The sequence below is a fragment of the Typopeltis vanoorti genome, chromosome 14 (assembly GCF_054136105.1).
Source record: "Typopeltis vanoorti isolate ZY-2024b chromosome 14, IOZ_Tvanoo_1.0, whole genome shotgun sequence".
Taxonomy (NCBI): domain Eukaryota; kingdom Metazoa; phylum Arthropoda; class Arachnida; order Uropygi; family Thelyphonidae; genus Typopeltis; species Typopeltis vanoorti.
Window position 1 is genome coordinate 123,129,428 of NC_143562.1, and position 18,141 is coordinate 123,147,568.

Sequence of the window (18,141 nt, forward strand, 5' to 3'; positions counted from 1 at the left end):
GCTTCTTAGAATTTTCTGTTATTGTTTAACTGCTGTTCCATTTTTGTACCAAAGATGGTTGTGAAATAGAGGCAAAATTTTACAAATAAACAGAACTTTCTATATGAATTTTCTGTTTTTTGTATTTGTTCTTAATATGTCTACTCACATTATTCCAATCTTGGAACAAATCATAAGAACTATGCAAGTCGCGTACAGTTCTTCACTATCACAATTGCTAACATCTCTGTAAAACATGTTCTAAGAAGCATTACTTCTTAAAATTTCACAGAAACATAATTTTTAATGTTTCTTTTATGTTTTCTTATGCTTGTCCACATAACAAAAAAATTAACTTTTGGTTTGAAATTGCTATGCTAACAGTAAGCACTAACATCAGTAATAGTCATATACATCACTGTAAATAATTAGGTTCAATTCTTGACCACTTGAACATTAACAAATAATACAATATATAGCACAATGAAATATATTTTTATGAATAATAATTATTATTATTCAGGCCTCCATGGAGTCAAAAGACTCATCGTGGGAGGTCCATATTATTAATTATTAACTAATTATTCAATTTTAATAATTCAATTATAATTCATTAATAATTCAATAACGAACATTGATTAATGTAATTAATTAATAATAAACAAATAAATAATAATTAATAATAAGGCAGTGTATATTGTACTTGAATAAATTAAAGAAATACACTTTACCAAATCAATACCAACTTCTGATTTTTTTTACCAGAATGGTACTAAATAGTAATAGAAAATATTAATAACATAAAAAGTAAAAAATTAAAGGATGAGAGTAAATAAGCACAGGCTGACCTACATGAAATTGAGAAAATCTCGAGTTACATATATCATTCTTGTTCAACTAAGGGAGTCAGGTTTGGTATGAGATTCATCTGCTACAGATTTTTATTTCTATTTTTAATCTCAGCACTGAGTGACTAAGCCAAAAACTTGATCTTTATTTTCTTCTTCTGAATGCATTGAGAAAACCAGAACATCTGGAATTTATTTCACATGTTGTATAAACTGGTGAATATGGTGTTCATACTCAGTGCAATAAATAAAGTAGTCTCCCAGAAGAAGAGTGAAGTAATAACATTCTTCTTGTGCAGAGTGGAGTTTTCATTTGACAGTGAATTGACAGACTTTGATCCTCAACATTATAAATGTTAATCAGCAAATGACAAATGACTAAACTTGGTGATCTACATATTTACACTTTTGCCCACATAATGTTGTATGGAAAATTACTGAAATAAGAGCCAACAGGCTTCCCTTCGGCAAAGTAAACTTTGAGTAAACTTCCTATCTTTGAGTTTCTTATTTGGCTAAGAAATAATGTGGTATTCAATATCCACTTAATTTTGCATGTTGTATGGAAAAGATTTTAAGTAATATCTTTTTGACATTTGCAGTTAGATCTGGTATAACTTTTAGAATCATGCATTGCATAAATAAATATATCTACAGATTATAAAAAAAAAAAAAGTGAAAATGCTAATGCACAAAGATGAAGCACGGAAATAAAAAGTATCATTTAATCTCATTATGACTGGTTAACATAATGAACATAAATATTAATTTTAAACACATACCTAAGATGGGGGATGAATAACTGCTTAGCTTTTTTTGAGATTTCAAACAAGTGAATCTTTTTGGAGTATCTTCACTAAAAAAAAAAGTGACATGTACATAAAATATATAAATAATGTATCCCATACATTTCATATACTAATGATTTCGTATAAATCATAAACTGCATTCAAAAAAAAAAAAACATACCATATGGCTGAACGGTCTGTTAAGTTGCTGGCTAAATTAGTAACAGGAGATGTTGAAGGAGAAAAACTCAACCTCATTACAACTGGTTCCTTAAATGTTGCCATCTAGCATAAGATGTAACATAAGATCTTCTATGATCCTGGGATGTTTTCTGCAAGTAAAAATTTTTATATTCATTATGATATAAAATATACACCAAATACTCTTTTAGAAACAAGAGAGGTGTGTGTTGGTGGTATTTACATATTAAAAGTCCAGGTTTTTTGACATGCAAGGACAATGTACATATAGTTCATATGTTCATCATCTAAGACAACTACTAATATTTACTATAATGCTAATCAGACTGCAGATTAGCACATATCACTACAACCAATTTTTAGCTGGAAAGTAAATGTTTTTCATTATTATTATTATTATTTGATCATTATTAAAGAAAGAGTGAATGAGAAATGTGCAAATACATAAAAGTGCAAGACACGGGAGAAAAGAGATATGAGGCATTTATTATCATCAAATAGCAGTTCATGCAACAAACAGAGTTTTTTTTTATAGTTTCTTTGTGCACGAAATGTTTATTAAAATATGATTACCTGATATATCCTAAATTGGTGTAGTGTACAGAACACTAGGACAGTAATACATGATTAAGTTCACATTATTAATAATATCCTGTAAACAGTATTCCTCCAAATCAGTATATCACTAGGTAGAACTCCAATATTTTCATATATTTGTCTTCTAAAACACTTCTGACTGCATCACATCGCCTACATGTAGATCTTCCTCCGGATCATTTCCTGCCATCAAACATCTGTTTAATTAAGCTTTCCCTCTCACTCTAAGTGAACATACTACCTTAGATTAGCTCAACTCATGCTTTTCTGAATGCTAACAATTTTAACTTTTATTATTATTATTATTATTATTATTATTTTGACACCTCCAGGGAGTCCAAAGACTCATCGAGGGAGAGTGTGCCGACAGCATCGAACGATTGGTCCCCTTCCAACTACTAACCGCGGTCAAACTTACTTAACTGAGCCATTAGTAGCAGAGGCTCTACCAATCGACCAACCTTTGCCGGCAAAGGTTGGTCGATTGGTAGAGCCTATTGGTAGAAACTTCTTTCCTAATATCTTCAAACTTATGGAGATCATGCCGTCTGAACACTAATTTTTGTCAGAACTCTCCAATCTGTAGTGGCCTTTCATCAACTATTTCTAACCAAACATTCAATAAAATAGAGTTAAAGCCAATTTTAGCTTAAAGAATTCATTGCAGAGAGTGAATGGTTTATGGCATGAGAGCAAGAATGGAGAAAATATTTCTTGGAAATGTTTTGTAAGTGAGTATAAGAAATGCAAATCATGTTGAGAGCAAAAGAATGAAGTGACTGATATTATGGATATAAGGTATGATTGTCAAAGTGTTGTGGAGAATGTAGTAGAAGCAGTGAATGATAGTGCACGAATAACGAAGAATGAAAGTTTGAAGTAGTTGAAAGTAATAATGTGGATGATAAGATGCTAACATGGAAAGAAATTGCACGCTTACATGGACTCCTTCACAGGACAAAATGTGAGCTTGAGCAACTGGAGCAACGATTGCAGTACAGAAGGATGGAGAATGAAAGAAAGTGTGAATGAGAAACACATAAAAGAACAAGACACTGGGAGAAAAGAGATAGTACTGTATGGGATTCAATGATAACAGTACTTAATGATGAATACATGGTTTTCGGGTGCGAAGATAAAGACTATTAGTGAAGCTTTAAGTCTGCAGAAGAAAAAATGAAGCTAAATTAATTGTTTTGATAGGCACAAATTATTTGAAAGGTGAGAAATATGCAATGAGAGAAGATATGAAAGTCATTAGAAGAAGCAAAAATGAAGGGTAAGAAAGTAAAGTTTGTATGCTGCCTCTGTGGACAGAATTGAAAAGAAGGGCCATGACTGTCAATGAGAAGATTGTGCAGAGATATGGTGTGGAGTTTTAGATGTGTGGAATGAATCTGATGGATGTAAGGACTTGTGTATGCCTAGTGGACTGTACTTAAATGGCTGTGGAGTTAGGTGCTTGGAGAACGTGTTGTTCAATGAGAGTTTGGAAGTGCAAAACCAGGAAAACTAGAGATATTAGGGAAAAGCAATCACGTGTCTAGCAAACCTTGGGATAGATAAGTATGAGTGCAGGAATGATGATGAACAGCCGAGTGCAGTTTCCCAGGTTTTGAAAATCTGAATGGACAGGTAATGACATTATATAATGATAACTATGGGCCCAAGGAGATATTGAAATGCCTGTACATGAATGCCCAAAGTATCCAAAATAAAGGAGAGGAGTTTTTAGCATTCATCAGCTCAACTTGGCCAAAAATTATTGGCATCAGTGAGACCTGGTTGTCAGAGAATGATGCAGGTATAGGAATAGAATGTAACGGATAATGTATTTTCAGAGAAGAAAGAAGAAGATAGAGGGATATTATTAATGATAGCTGAAGAACTTCAACCAACAAAAATAGAAGTTAAGGAAGATTGCAGATCTGATGGAAATGGTTCATTTGAGGCTGTCTCGTGTGTGAGAAGACAATAGGACAAAATATATTGTTGGTTGCTGTTATAATCCTAGGGATTCAGAAGAAGAAAATGTGGATGATATGCACCAACAGATTAGCACAATTAATGCAGGACAAGCAATTACCATGAGAGACCTCAACTATGGTGATATAGATTGAAAGGAGGAAAAGGCACATGGCAAATTGGAAATGGAATTTATACAGTTACTAAGGGATAATTACCTGCAGCATGTGATGGAAGGGACCAGGGGTTTGAGGATGCTGGATCTGATAATAGCATCGGATCTATCTATAACTGCAGTAGTAACTCTACCTCCGATCGGGGAAAGTGACCATGCAGTCTTGTCCTGGGGAAGTTGCTCAACATATGGAAATTTCAGTCAAGAAAGGATTTATGTGGAACTACAGTTTTACTTTCATTAAAAATTTCTTTCCATTACAATCCATTACAAACAAAGGATACAACTTTGAACAGTGCTGGGACATAAGAAACTACATGGAATGAATGCCATTAGTGCATGGGAAGTGGTCAAAGTTTGAGAGAGGTGGTATCAGGGTGCATCAGGATCAAGTGGATAAACCGAGTAAGGATTAAGTGGATAACTAGCAATATAAAGCAGGAGATGCAAACAAAAAAAAACACTGTGGAAGGAATATAAACAACAAGGTGATCAGTGCGCCTATAAGTCGTATAAAGCACAAACAAGAAGGATAACTAGTATGGTAAGAAAGGCTAAATCAGATTTTGGGAGAAAATTAGCTAAGAAGGCCAAAGGTAAATCCAAAGGAGTTTTTTTTTTTCCACTATGTAGCAAGTAAGAGAAAGAATAATTATGGAAAGATGACTTTACTCAGCGCTGATGATAGGAAACTGACAGAAGCAAAAGAAATATTTCAGTTTCTAAGTGATCACTTTGCAAGGCTATGTCATCCAGATGGTGTTACAGGTGACAGAGACTGATGTAAGCACTGAGGTAGATTAAACTGAAGGTATTCGGTATATTGAAAAATATCAAAGTAAATACAGCAGTGGGCTTGGACAGTATGTCTGGTTGTGTGCTACAAGAATACGTGCAAGTGAACTGGCAGTGCCTCTGACAAAATTGTTTAACCTGTCACAGCTCTGGCAACACGGGAGTAGAAAGAGGGTAGATAGTTCTATTGCATACAGATGACTCCAACACAGAATTAGCAAATTACAGACCAATTAGTATCGCTGGAGTGGTGGTTAAAATATTGGAAAAGTTGATTAAAGTAAAATTCAGAAATGGAGGGGGATAGCAATATGATACTTCATAGGAGGAGCATGGCTTCATAAAAGTTGGATCCTGCCTCAGTAATGTATTCACATTTTATAGTAAGGTGACAGCAACATTGGATAAAGGAAATGGTTACGCCATACTGCTGGACTTTGCAAATTTGACAGAATACTGCATGGAAACTATTACATAAGTGGGAGCAAATGGAAATAGATATGAGTCTGGTTTCGAGGGGGTATGGCTGATAGAGCAGGGTGTATGGTGGAGTGGAATCAAGGCAAATGAGGGTGACTAGTGGAGTGGCCAGGGCTTTGCACTAGACCACTACTCTTTAATTTGTATATTAATGATAGAGCAGAAGATTTGAAGGGGGGGGGGGCTTTCAGGTATTTGCCAATGATACAAAACTAGGAAGGGCAATAGTTGATAAAGATGATGTAGATATCTTATAACAGGTTGGTCGATTGGTAGAGCCTCTGCTACTAATGGCTCAAGCAATTAGTAGCAGAGGCTCTTGGAAGGGGATCAATCATTCGATGCTGTTGGCACACTCTCCCTCGATGAGTCTTTGGACTCCCTGGAGTTGTCACATAATCATAATAATAATAATAATAATAATAATAATAAATTGGCAGTGCAGACAAAGGACAATGGTTGTCAACTCAATGTTTACAGGAAATTGACGAGGATAGCTCTGCTTACACATTCTTCAATGCAAACAAGTTCCTTTCTAATATTTTTTATTATTATCATTATTATACAGGTGACAGGAACATATTGAAACATCTATCCACACAATCTATCATATCTCTCCTTGAACCCATTAACAGACAAAGCACTCACAACTGACTCTAGCAACCTATTCCACTCATTCACCTCTCCAAGCAAAAAATCTAGTTCTCACATCACTACTAACCATACCTTTATTCATCGTCCAGGGTACCCCTTGTTCTATTCCCTCTAACCAAGTGCTGAAACATTTCCCCTGCATCAATCCTATAAGATCCTTTAAGCAACTTCATCATCATCAAATTCCTGACATTTACCCTTAAGGGGTGTACAGGACATGATAGTACTACATGAAAAATTTACATCATTACTAACTTCCCACCTACAATTTTCTGCCAAATCAATCTGTTACTGGTCAAAGCTACAACATTGTCAGATCTTATATTTCTATCTTCTAAGGCACTTTGTACCGTATCAATCCACCTATATCTTGGTCTTTCTCTGAGTCTTTTTCCTGCCAACCTGACAGAGAACACTTGTTTTGTTAATCTTTCCTCTCCCATTCTGTTTAAGTGACCATACCACCTGATATTAGCTGTGCTAACACATTCATGGATGCTAAGAATGTCAAGTTCTTTCCTAACATCCACATTTTTAATATGATATTACCATCGATGCCATCTGTTCATGCCCCTAATCTTTCTCAGGACTCTCATATCTGCGGTCTCTAGTCTTTGGTCAAGTGTTTCACTACTGACCCAGCTCTCAGATCCATAAGCTAAAATTAGTTTGAACTCGTATACAGCTAATATTGGTCGATTGGTAGAACCTCTGCAACTAATGGCTCACAAAAAGTTAAGCTAGTTTGAGCCGTTAGTAGTTGAAAGGAGGAAATTGTTGCATGGTGTTGGCACACTCTCCCTCGATGAGTCTTTGAACTCCCTGAAGGTGTCACATAATAATAATAATAATAATTTAGTGTTTAACCTAATTTCTCTATTATTCCATATAAATTTATTCAGTTGACTTCCTACCATACCAGCTTTGCTGATTCTGTTGTCTATTTCCATATTTAATTTACCATCTTCACTAAAAATCGTGCCTAAGTAGCTGAAATGTTTTACTTGTTCTATAGGTTCTCCATTCACAATGCAGCTAATATTTTCAATGCTTCTGCCTATTTTCATTATCTTTGTTGTGTTATTGCTGACCTTCATACCATATCTATCACAACAGTTATTCAATTTAGTCAGAGAATCTTGCAGACTTGTAGTGGATTTATTTAGAAGTATAACATCACTTGTATAAAGCAAGGAGCTGATATTAACATCTCCAATTTTGATAACAGGTTTAATACCACTTTCCTTCATAATGCAATCCATATACATAATAAATAACAGAGGTGATAATGTATATTCTTGTCTGACACCAGATTTAGTATTAAATCATCTTCCTGTACTTCCTTCAATTCTAACCGCTGACTTACAACTCAAATAAAGACTAAATATTGCTGATACAATGATTCACTCACACCATACAACTGTAGCGTTTTGAATAGCTTCTCTCTTTTCACCTTGTCATATGTTTTTTCCAGATCTGCAAAACTTAAATACAGATCTATGTTATATATTCCCATGACTTCTCAACTATTTGTCGTAAAATGAATATCTGATCCTGGCAGCCTCTATTTAGCCTGAATCCAGCTTGTTCTTCAGTAAGCTTCTATTCCACAATCTTTCTCAACCGTTTCTCAAGTATACTAGCATAAATCTTATCAACGAACACTCAGTAGAGAAATACATCTGTAATTCTCACAATCAGTTTTATTTCCTTTTTTATATATATGGTTACTATGAGAGCTCTACTCCAATCATCTGGAATTCGTCATTCTGTCCAGGCCCTCTGAACTATGTAGTGTAGTCACTGTAAAACTTTTATACCTCCATACTTGAGCATTTCTGGTTGAATATAAGACAGGAGAGATTGAAGAAGTGGCTATGAATGGGGAAGTGAGTGGTATGAGTATAGAAAATGAGAGAATGGGTGTGCAAGAGGAGTAGGGAAACGGGGAGGCTCAGGGTGGACAGGGGTACACAGCCTGAGAAAGGTGGATGCTCCAAGAGGAGGTGAGAGCATGTGTAGGCGGGAAAGGAATGGGATGACCAGGGATCAAGAGGAAACAGCTGGAATAGAAAATGGTTCTAAAATGAAGAAGCAGAAAGGGAAATGGTCCCAGTTGAGCATGGAGAGATAACATCGAGTGAGTGGTATCAGTGGAACTAGCTGTAGATCCAGAAATGAGCTGTTGTGTTTATATACAAATGCTAGACATATAAGAAACAAGGCAGATGAAATGGTTGCACTAATTGCATCTGTTCACTCAAAGATTGTCGGAATAAGTGAGACATGGTTGGAAGAGGATGACATCCTGACAGGAATAGAGATGGAAGGGTATGATGTGTTTCGTGAGGATAGAAGGGGTAAAAAGGGAGGGTGAGTGCTATTGATGATAGAGAAAAAGTTATGTCCATACAAAGTAGAGATGCAAGACAGAAATAGTGCCAGTGGTTTTGAGGCAGTATGGTGTGAGATAGAGGTGAATGGAATCAAATACTTGGTGGGATGTTGTTATAGACCAGGTAATGTAGATGGTGGTGATAGTGAAATGTATAGTCATATTAGCCAAGCAAATAAGAAAAGGGTGATCATTATGGGTGATTTTAATTATGGCAATATAGACTGGAATGATGAGTAGCAACTGGAAGTAAAGAAAATTAGTTTCTTGAGTTTTTGAGGGATAACCACCTCAGACAGTATGTAACAGAGGGCACACGAGGATTAAGGGTCTTGGATTTGGTCATCTCATCGGAGGATGAAATTATCAATGAGGTATCAAATCATCCACCAATTGGTGAAAGTGACCATGAGGTGATTACTTGAGTGGTTGCCAGCAGTACAAGGACCCCTGTGAAAAAAGGGTATATGTGGAACTACAAGGGGGGGGGGGTGATTATGAAGGGCTCAGGAGACAGCTTGCAGGTGTAGCATGGAATGAGGAGGTAGCTGGAAAAGAGATCAATGCAGCTTGGGGGATTTTCAAAAACTATCTAGTAGATGCAAAGTCTAAATGTATTCCAATGGTGAGAAGGTTAAATAAGATAGGTGTGAGATGGATGAATAAAGAGATTAAGCATGCAATACAGAGAAAAAGGGCTTTGTGGAGGCAGCATACGAGAAGTGGAAATAACCAATTTCATGAGATCTACAAAGACCTGGCAAGGAGGGTGACTTGGTTGGTGAGAATAACTAAAGAGATGTATGAACAGCAGTTAGCTAATGAAGCCAAAAAGAATCCTAGGGAGTTCTTTTGATATGTAGCCAGCAAAAGAAAGAATGATTATGGAAGGATGACACTGATTGGAGAAAATGGTATAAAGACAGCTGATGCAGAATGTGTGGTGGAGATACTTAATAAGCAGTTCATAAAGATCTTTCAATCTTGTGAACGTGACTTCATGGAGTGATTGAGAGCAGTTGATGACGGGAAGAAGAGACTGACTGCAAGTGAGCAAGAGGTGTTTGGAGAGTTGAGTAAACTAGATGTAAATAAGGCTGTGGGACTTGATAATATATCACCGAATATTCTGAAGGAAAATACAAGGGAGTTGCCACCTACCTTGACATTTTTTTAAATACGAGTCTTGCACTTGGTCAAGTTCCTAAGGAGTGGAAGGAGGACAAGATTGTGCCACTTCATAAAGGAGGTGATCGAACTCGAGCATCAAACTATAGGCCTATCTCTGTGTCAGGTATTGTGGTTAAGTTGTTGGAGGAAGCTTGTGAGAACTAGAATCCACAGTTGGGTTGACAACAATGGTATTATCTTTGATGGACAACATGGATTTGCTAAAGGGAGGTCATGTTTTAGTAATCTACTTACTTATTACAATAAACTGACTGCTTCCTTGGACAGAGGAGAAGGATACACAGTAATATACTTGGATTCGCAGAGGCTTTTGATAGAGTACCTCATGATAAGTTGACAGTCAAATTAGAGCAGATGGGGATTGGATATTAGATTAGTGCACTGGATTGGAGACTGGCTATCTGATAGGTATCAACAAGTTGTGTTTGGGGGTGCGATATCCAGGAAAAGGAAAGTCACTAGTGGAGTGCCTCAGGGGTCTATTTTAGGGCCATTACTGTTTAACTTGTATATTAAAGACATCGGCGAAGATTTGGATGGAGATATTCAGTTGTTTGCAGATGATGCAAAGTTAGGATGAACCACAAAGAGTAGTGAAGATGTTGTGGCCTTACAAGAAGACTTGATTAAATTGCGTGATTAGGCACAGAAATGGGGATTCGAGTTCAATGCTGCAAATTGTAAGGTTTTAAAATTTGGAAAACAAAGATGGGATGCAGAATTTATGCTTGGTGAAAATATATTGTTGGAGGTAGAGGAAATAAGAGATCTGGGGGTGATAGAGGATAAGGATCTAAAATTTAGGGGACACATCGCGAAAATCGTGAAGACAACACAAAGGCTTCTGGGAATGATGCAGAGGACACTGACGTGTAGAAGTAGGGAGATTCTTGTTCCGTTGTATAAGGCTTTGATCAGGCCACATATGGACTATTGTGCCCAGATTTGGTCACCAGGTTTTCAGAAGGATGAAGAGATGTTGTAGAGGGTCCAAAGGCGAATGACTAAGGTAGTTTCTGACCTCTGGAATGCTGATTATGAGGAAAGATTGAGAAGATGTAATTTGCAGAGTCTGGTGGACAGGAGGAAGAGGGGGAGATATGAGAGAGACCTACAAGTTGGTAAGGGGTTGTTATAGGATCAATGGTGGAGATGGTCTACAGAGAATAGTGGGAGATCAGGAGAGAACCAGATGTCATCCCTGGAAACTGTATAAAGAGGGTGTGAGTAGGGGAGTAAGAGGCAGGTGTTTTCGTGCAGAGTTGTGAATGATTGGAATGCCTTGCCTAAAAGTGTGGTGTCTACAAGGATTTTGAGTGTGTTTAAGACACCATAAGATGAGATATGTGTGTGTGTGATAAAAGGACCACCCAGATGAGTCTTAGACTCCATGAGGTCTTGGGGTAATAATAATAATAATAATATCATCTACTCCAGCTGCCTTTCCACATTTTAGACTTTTGATGGCTTTTTCTACTATAAGTATGGATATGTATTCTTGACAGCATGCCTGGTCAGTATTTTTAACACTGTGTTGTCATCAATGATTGTTCCATTTAGCAATTTTGTCTAAGTAATTACTCCATACTTCAAGGATATCTTTTCTCCAGTTTTCATATCTCCTTTATCATCTCTAATTCCTTTTTCAGCACTCTTTCCTCCATTTCTAAGCTTCTTCAACAACCTCCAGAATATCTTGCCACCTTCTTCATATCTATTTTCTATGTTCTCACCAAAGTCTTTCCATGAATTTTGTTTAGCTAGTTTTACAAAGTGTTTAGCTTTCTTACATTTGTCTCTGTATTCTTGAAGAGCACAAGCATACTTATTTCCCAGGAACTTTTGATATGCTTTCTTCTTTTCCTTCACTGCCTCTTTAACTTCCTGTGTCCACCAGGGAGTTCTGATTTTTGTATCCTTGCAGACAACCTCACCATATGCTTCTCTGGCAGAATCAATTAATGTTTTCTTCAGAGCTTGCCTCTGAATTACCAAGGTTTGATTCCTGTTCTCAAACTTTCATTTTTTCTTCAATAATATTTGTATATTTTAGTCTACAGTTCACATCTGATAGCTGCTCAACTTTTATTCATTTTAAAACTTTCTTACATGTTCTTCTTTTCAATATGAAATTCAATTCCTGCTTAAGACTGGTGAACACTTCCAATTTCAAATCCTCTGTACACTCTAGTGTCCTGCACCAGAGAGAAAACATCACTATTAACAATAATATAGTCAATGAGACTTTACTTATTTCTTGCCTCCTCTCGTCATGTGAATCTGCGCACATTTTTATGTTGGAACATGGTGTTAGAATTAATCAGTCCATGTCCTGAGCAGAAATCCAACAAGTATTTGACATTATTATTAGCTTTGCTCTTTTCTCCAAATTTTCTCAAAATATTTTTGTATATTTGACAATCATTTCCTACTCTGCTATTTAGATCCCCAACAAGAACCAACTTTTCCTTTTTCATTGTGTCAGTTGCTTTCTCTAAAATCTCAAAAAATTCCTCCACTTCTACCTTAGTGGGACTATAGGCACAAATATTTGCCCACATCACTCTACTTGAAATTGCCTGCCATTCAAGAAGATTAGCCTCGTATCTAGTGTTGAATACTATGGCTACTCCTTCTTTTCCTTGATTGTCATTGCCTGAATATAACATTTTGTATTTATTGCTCAGAAAGATCTCACCAGTTTTTGTCTTTTTTGTTTTTTCAGTCACCCCTATTGTGACGATCTGGTAATTATCTAATTCCTCAGCTAGCTCCATTTCTTTGCCATTCAGGCTTCTTATGTTGATAGCACCGATCTCCAATTCTGGTGATATTGAGTCGGGGTGTATTTTAGGATTTGTTCAAGCAGATGATATTCACTGTTCACCGTGGTTCCCTGGCGAAAACAATGGGCGTCTTGTTTAACCGGGCCACGCCCCAGCCGGCATGAAATTCTGTCATGTTGTACCATCATTTATATTGTGGTTTAAACCAATAAGAATACAATTTGGTCAGCTAAGTCTCAAATTGCCAGCCCATCCTCGTTCATTCAGTATCCAGGTAGATACCCAACAGGGTGCACCACGAGAAAGTGAGGATTAGTCATTAGGTCAGAAGCCCTGCTCGGTTCTTCACATTCCTTTAAAGGCTATGTGTAGGTCTCCTCTCAGTCATACAGCTTTGACTCTTAAGCAGCCACTTAATTTAAGCAATTTAAATGTTTCTATTGTATCCCCTCTTCTTCTCCTATCAACCAACTTTTGTAATCCACACACAGCTTCAATCTATCCTCATAGGGAACATTCCATAGATCACTCACCATCTTTTGTACATAAATGACATAGGAAATAGCTTGAAGGGAGATATTGAGTTCTTGGCTGATGCTGCAAAGTTTTTTTGCGCAATAATAAATCAAGCCGATGTTGAGATTTTGCAGGATGATTTAAATAAGCTGGCAAAATTGACAAAAGGTAATGGATGTCAGTTCAATGTGGAAAATTATGTATTTTGGGATTAAAAGATTACCAGCTGTGTACTACACTGATGGAACAGTACGCCAAGAGATTGATGAGGCTAGGGACTTGAGGGTGTTGGTGGATAGGGAGTTGAAGTTCAGAGGACACATTGCTAAGGTGTCCAAGATTGCACATAGGATTACTTGGTTATTGAAGAATACACTATCAATCAGAGATAAAGAGGATATTATTCCCATTTATAAAGCAGTGATACTATCACATTTGGATTCCTGGGTGTGAGTTCGTCTGTAAATGAATTCAAGAAGAGATATGATAGATATTGTTTTGAGAGTTTGGATCTCCCACGATGAGTGTACTGACTCCATGGAGATACTTATAATGATAATAATAATCTTGGTCACTCGCCTCTGAATAATCTCCACTGCTTTCTCATCCCCCCCCCCAAGTAACCCAGTGAACCAGACTTGAGCCCAGTAGTCCAGATGTGGGCATATCAAAGTCTTACAAAGATGAATAACAACTTCCGTATTTCTACTTGTTAATCTATTCTTCAATAGCCAAGTAACCATATGGGTTACCTTAGCAATATGTTCTCTAAACTTTTAACACACTCTCTCTCTACCATTAAATCTCTAGCTTCATCTATTTCCTGGATTACAGTGCCATCAATGCGATACATGGCTTGGAATCTATTTGTCCCAAAATGCATAACTTTATATTTTTCCACATTAAACTGGCACTCATTAGCTTTTGCCCATACTGACAGCCTATTTAAATTGTTCTGCAAGCTCACCATATTGCCTTGATTAACTATTACTCTATCTAATTTTGCATCATTAGCAAACAACTGAATACTTCCTTTCAGATAATTTCCTATATCATTTACATAAAAATTAAACAGCAATAGTCCTAGCACTGAACCCTGCAGCACACCACAAGTCACCTGTTTTTGACTCCATTGTGCTTCTCCATACACCACTTTTTTATATTTCCAGAAGCCGCCTTCTTATCCACTTACTAGTGTCATATCGGTCCCCATTTATTCTAATTTGCATAACAGAATTCCATGCGGTATTCTGTCAAATGCCTTTGCAAAATCATTGTGTAGCCATTTCCATTATCCGACTCAGCTGTTACTCTATTATAAAAAGTTATAATTACTAATATAACTTTATAACGTATATTATAAAGTTATAATTATTAATATAACTTAGTAAATTACTAAGGCATGACCAACCCTTCACAAAGCATGTTGAAACTCATACAGTATCATATTTTTATCTACCCATTCTTGAATTCTCTTTTTTTACCAATTTTCTAGTACTTTTACCACCAAGCCTGAGATAGTGATTGGTCAATAATTTGCTACAGTCTTATGCAGGGGAATTATTCTGCCCTCTTTCCACGCTCTTGGAACTCTACCAGAGCTTAAGGAGCCTAGTCAGAGGCACTGCCAGTTCCTTTGCACATTCTTGCAAAACCCTAGCTGATATCACATCTAATCCCACAGCAATATTTATATTGAGACTCTGCAATATCCTAAGAACCATCAATTCATCCACCTGTTTCCACATTAGTGTCCACCATATATGTTAAAGCAGTAACCTCACTAGGATGATATACCCTTGAAAAGTAGTTACTAAGTAACTCAACTATTTAATTTGTTTCTGTTTCCTCATGACCACAATCACTTATTAAGGTAAATCTTCGAGAGTCATTCTTCCTCTTACTTGTCACATAACAAAATAACTCTTGACCTGCTTGGCTAGATTCTTCTCATAATCTGATTTTGTCTTCCTTGTCATGCTGGTCACCTTTCTTGCCTGAGCTTTGTACTGTTCATGACTTTGCTGGTCTCTTTATATACCCTCCACAGCATTTTCTTCTGCTGCAGCAACTCATGCTTAATATTACTCACCCCTCTAACTCCTACCTGATTAACCCTCCTTATCTCAGGTATAGAATTCAATATTGCTTGCTCTAGATGCCCCTTAACTATATCCCATTCACTACTAACATCCTTACTACGCAGTGTTTCATGCCATGACACAGATTTAAGTTTCTTCCTAAGTTCGTCATAATCACCTGCCTTGTAGTTTCACATATACCCCTTCTTGACAGAATATTCCTCATGTTTTAAAATCTCCCAAGTTAAGGCCACCGTGGTCACCTTGGTTACGGATAGCTCTTCTGATCCTATGGCCAGTCCAATAAATACTCTCCCATCCATAGTCCCCTCCATCACATGCTGCCTAAGTAATTATCTCTTAGTAGGTGTATAAATTTTATTTCCTTCCTGCCTTTCTTTCTTCCTTCCAGTCTATATCTCCATAGTTGAAGTCCCTCATAATCGTCACTTGACCTGTACTCATTGTATTAATTTAGCAATGCATGTCATCCATATCATGTCTGGAACTCCCTGGCCTATAGCAACAACCAACTGCATACTTTGTCTTGTTGGCATTAATCTCACACCAGACTACTTTAAATGAAAAGCCACCCTCCTGCCTATTTCCCATTCTTTTTGGTTGCAATTCATCTGCTATCATCAGCAGTACTCCTCCCCCATCCTATCTTTCCTGAAAATAAATGCTTCACATTCTATTCTTGTAACTACATCATCAGCTGTTAGCCAAGTCTCACTAATGCCTATAACTTTTGGCAAGGTTGCACTAACCAATACCAAAAACTCCTGCCTCTTGTTCCTGTTACTTCTGGCATTAGTATATAGAAACTGCATATTCTCTTTAGGCCCCCACCACTTTACTTTCTGAATTGACTATCCTATTCAATATTTTTGCCTGAGAGAGTAGATTCTGCACTTAGTCATTCTCACACCCACCCACCTGATGGGTGCCTTCACACAAACTCACTTGCTTCCACCGTGATTGCTTAAGATTTCCTGAATTTATGCTTGCATGTTCAGGGAACAAAGCTTTCTCTAGACACCTAACACCAAAACCATTTAAATGCAGTCCATCAGCATTGTACAATATACATTATAGTGTATATTGTATTGTGTATATGCATGTATATACACAAACAAATTATACATGGATAACTGTCTTGAGAATGGCAAGTTACTGAAAAAGTTAAAGCCAAAATTTTTAAATGGATGAAAGTTGGTGGGAGGGGGATGGATTTTGTGAAAGTGGGTCATTCCTTATTATTGGGTATATGAAATGGCTACACTGTATTACTAATAGACTATGCAAAGGCATCTGACAAGTGATCTTTCTTTTTCATTGTCTTTCATTGTCTCAATTTTTAATTGGAACAAAGGGAATACATTTTGGAAAATTATGGAGACAACTACCGTGCTTAAGTAAAACTTTAGTTTAATATAAACTAAAATCCACTTTCGACGTTTCGACCTTTATATCAAGGTTCTGGAGCATATGCACTATATACAGAAAACAAGCTACACTATAATCTACATGGTTTGTTAAAGTTACTGACCAACCGTTACAACAATTATTTCCTTGACCTCTGACGAAAAAAAAAATAAAATAAAATAAAATATGAAATGAAATGAAAAATAAAAATATACATCAATGTTAGCGTCCTATTATTAATATTATTTACTGGTTGTCCCAATCAATGAAACAATCCTTCTACTACGGAACAAATTTCTGCCTGACATTACGGCCCTCTTTGTCCACGTACTACAGTCCCGTTACCTCATGTGGCAAAATAAATTTTACCTACAAAAAGAAGGTACAGCAATGGGCTCACCACTATCTCCCCCCAAAAAAGTTTCCATAACTTCTATATGGAAACTTTTGAACAAAGTGCTCTTGATTCTGCCACTCTAAAACCTACAGCGTGGCTTAGATACGTTGATGATGTGTTCATTATCTGGCCGCATGAGAGACAAATGCTAAACACATTCTTTAGCCACCTGAACAAGCAACATGAACGCGTACAATTTACCATCGAAATTGAAAATCAGAACTTGCTCCCATTCCTAGATAGGTCACACGTCTTCCTTCAGGCAGTCTATCCTTCACAGTCTATTGCAAAACGACACACATTGGCCAATACATACATGCTAATTCATACCACCACCCATCACAAAAATATGGAATCATTAACACCCTTAAAAACAGAGCTATAACAATTTGCTCCAACCAGCAAGCTCTGAAACAGGAACTAAAAATCATCAGCGACACATTCATAAATAATGGCTATAACAAAAATACTATCAATAAAATACTACATAAAACATCAACAAAAAAGAATCTAGACTACAGTAAAACCATAGCCATCTCATACATTAAAGGGTTATCAGAAAAAATCAACAGAATCCTACGCCATTATAACCTCAATGAAACCTTTAAACCACCGACTAAACTTAAAAACATATTCAACTCCTCTAAGGGTGCTCTCCTCCCATTAGCACATCCTGGAGTTTATTGCATCCACACCTGTGGATGTAAGAAAGAACACATAAGACACATCAAATATAACCATTTTGGTGAAGCAGACCTCTCAGATCACGCTCTCAACACCTTACACCAAATCAACTGAAAAAGTACCTGCTCTTTACACCACACAAAAATTTGGTATGAAAGAAAATTTAAGGTAGCCTGCGAAA

General features: G+C 36.7%; 1 protein-coding gene across 2 annotated transcripts in view; it reads right to left on the reverse strand.

Moving 5' to 3' along the window:
• The window catches only part of LOC150099876 (M-phase inducer phosphatase-like), a 399,908-nt gene that overhangs the window by 369,666 nt on the left and 12,101 nt on the right, over nucleotides 1–18,141 (reverse strand). Inside the window, exons 1-3 of one of the 2 annotated variants that reach the window (XM_090404129.1) lie at nucleotides 10,039–10,056; nucleotides 1,797–1,947; nucleotides 1,610–1,683 (exon numbers count right to left, since the gene is read on the reverse strand). In XM_090404129.1, coding sequence (XP_090260255.1) covers nucleotides 1,610–1,683; nucleotides 1,797–1,900 — 178 coding nt within the window. In that variant the 5' untranslated portion in view covers nucleotides 1,901–1,947; nucleotides 10,039–10,056. Of the gene's footprint in view, nucleotides 1–1,609; nucleotides 1,684–1,796; nucleotides 1,948–10,038; nucleotides 10,057–18,141 lie in introns of those variants that run through there. The other variant, XM_090404127.1, reaches the window with a different exon arrangement.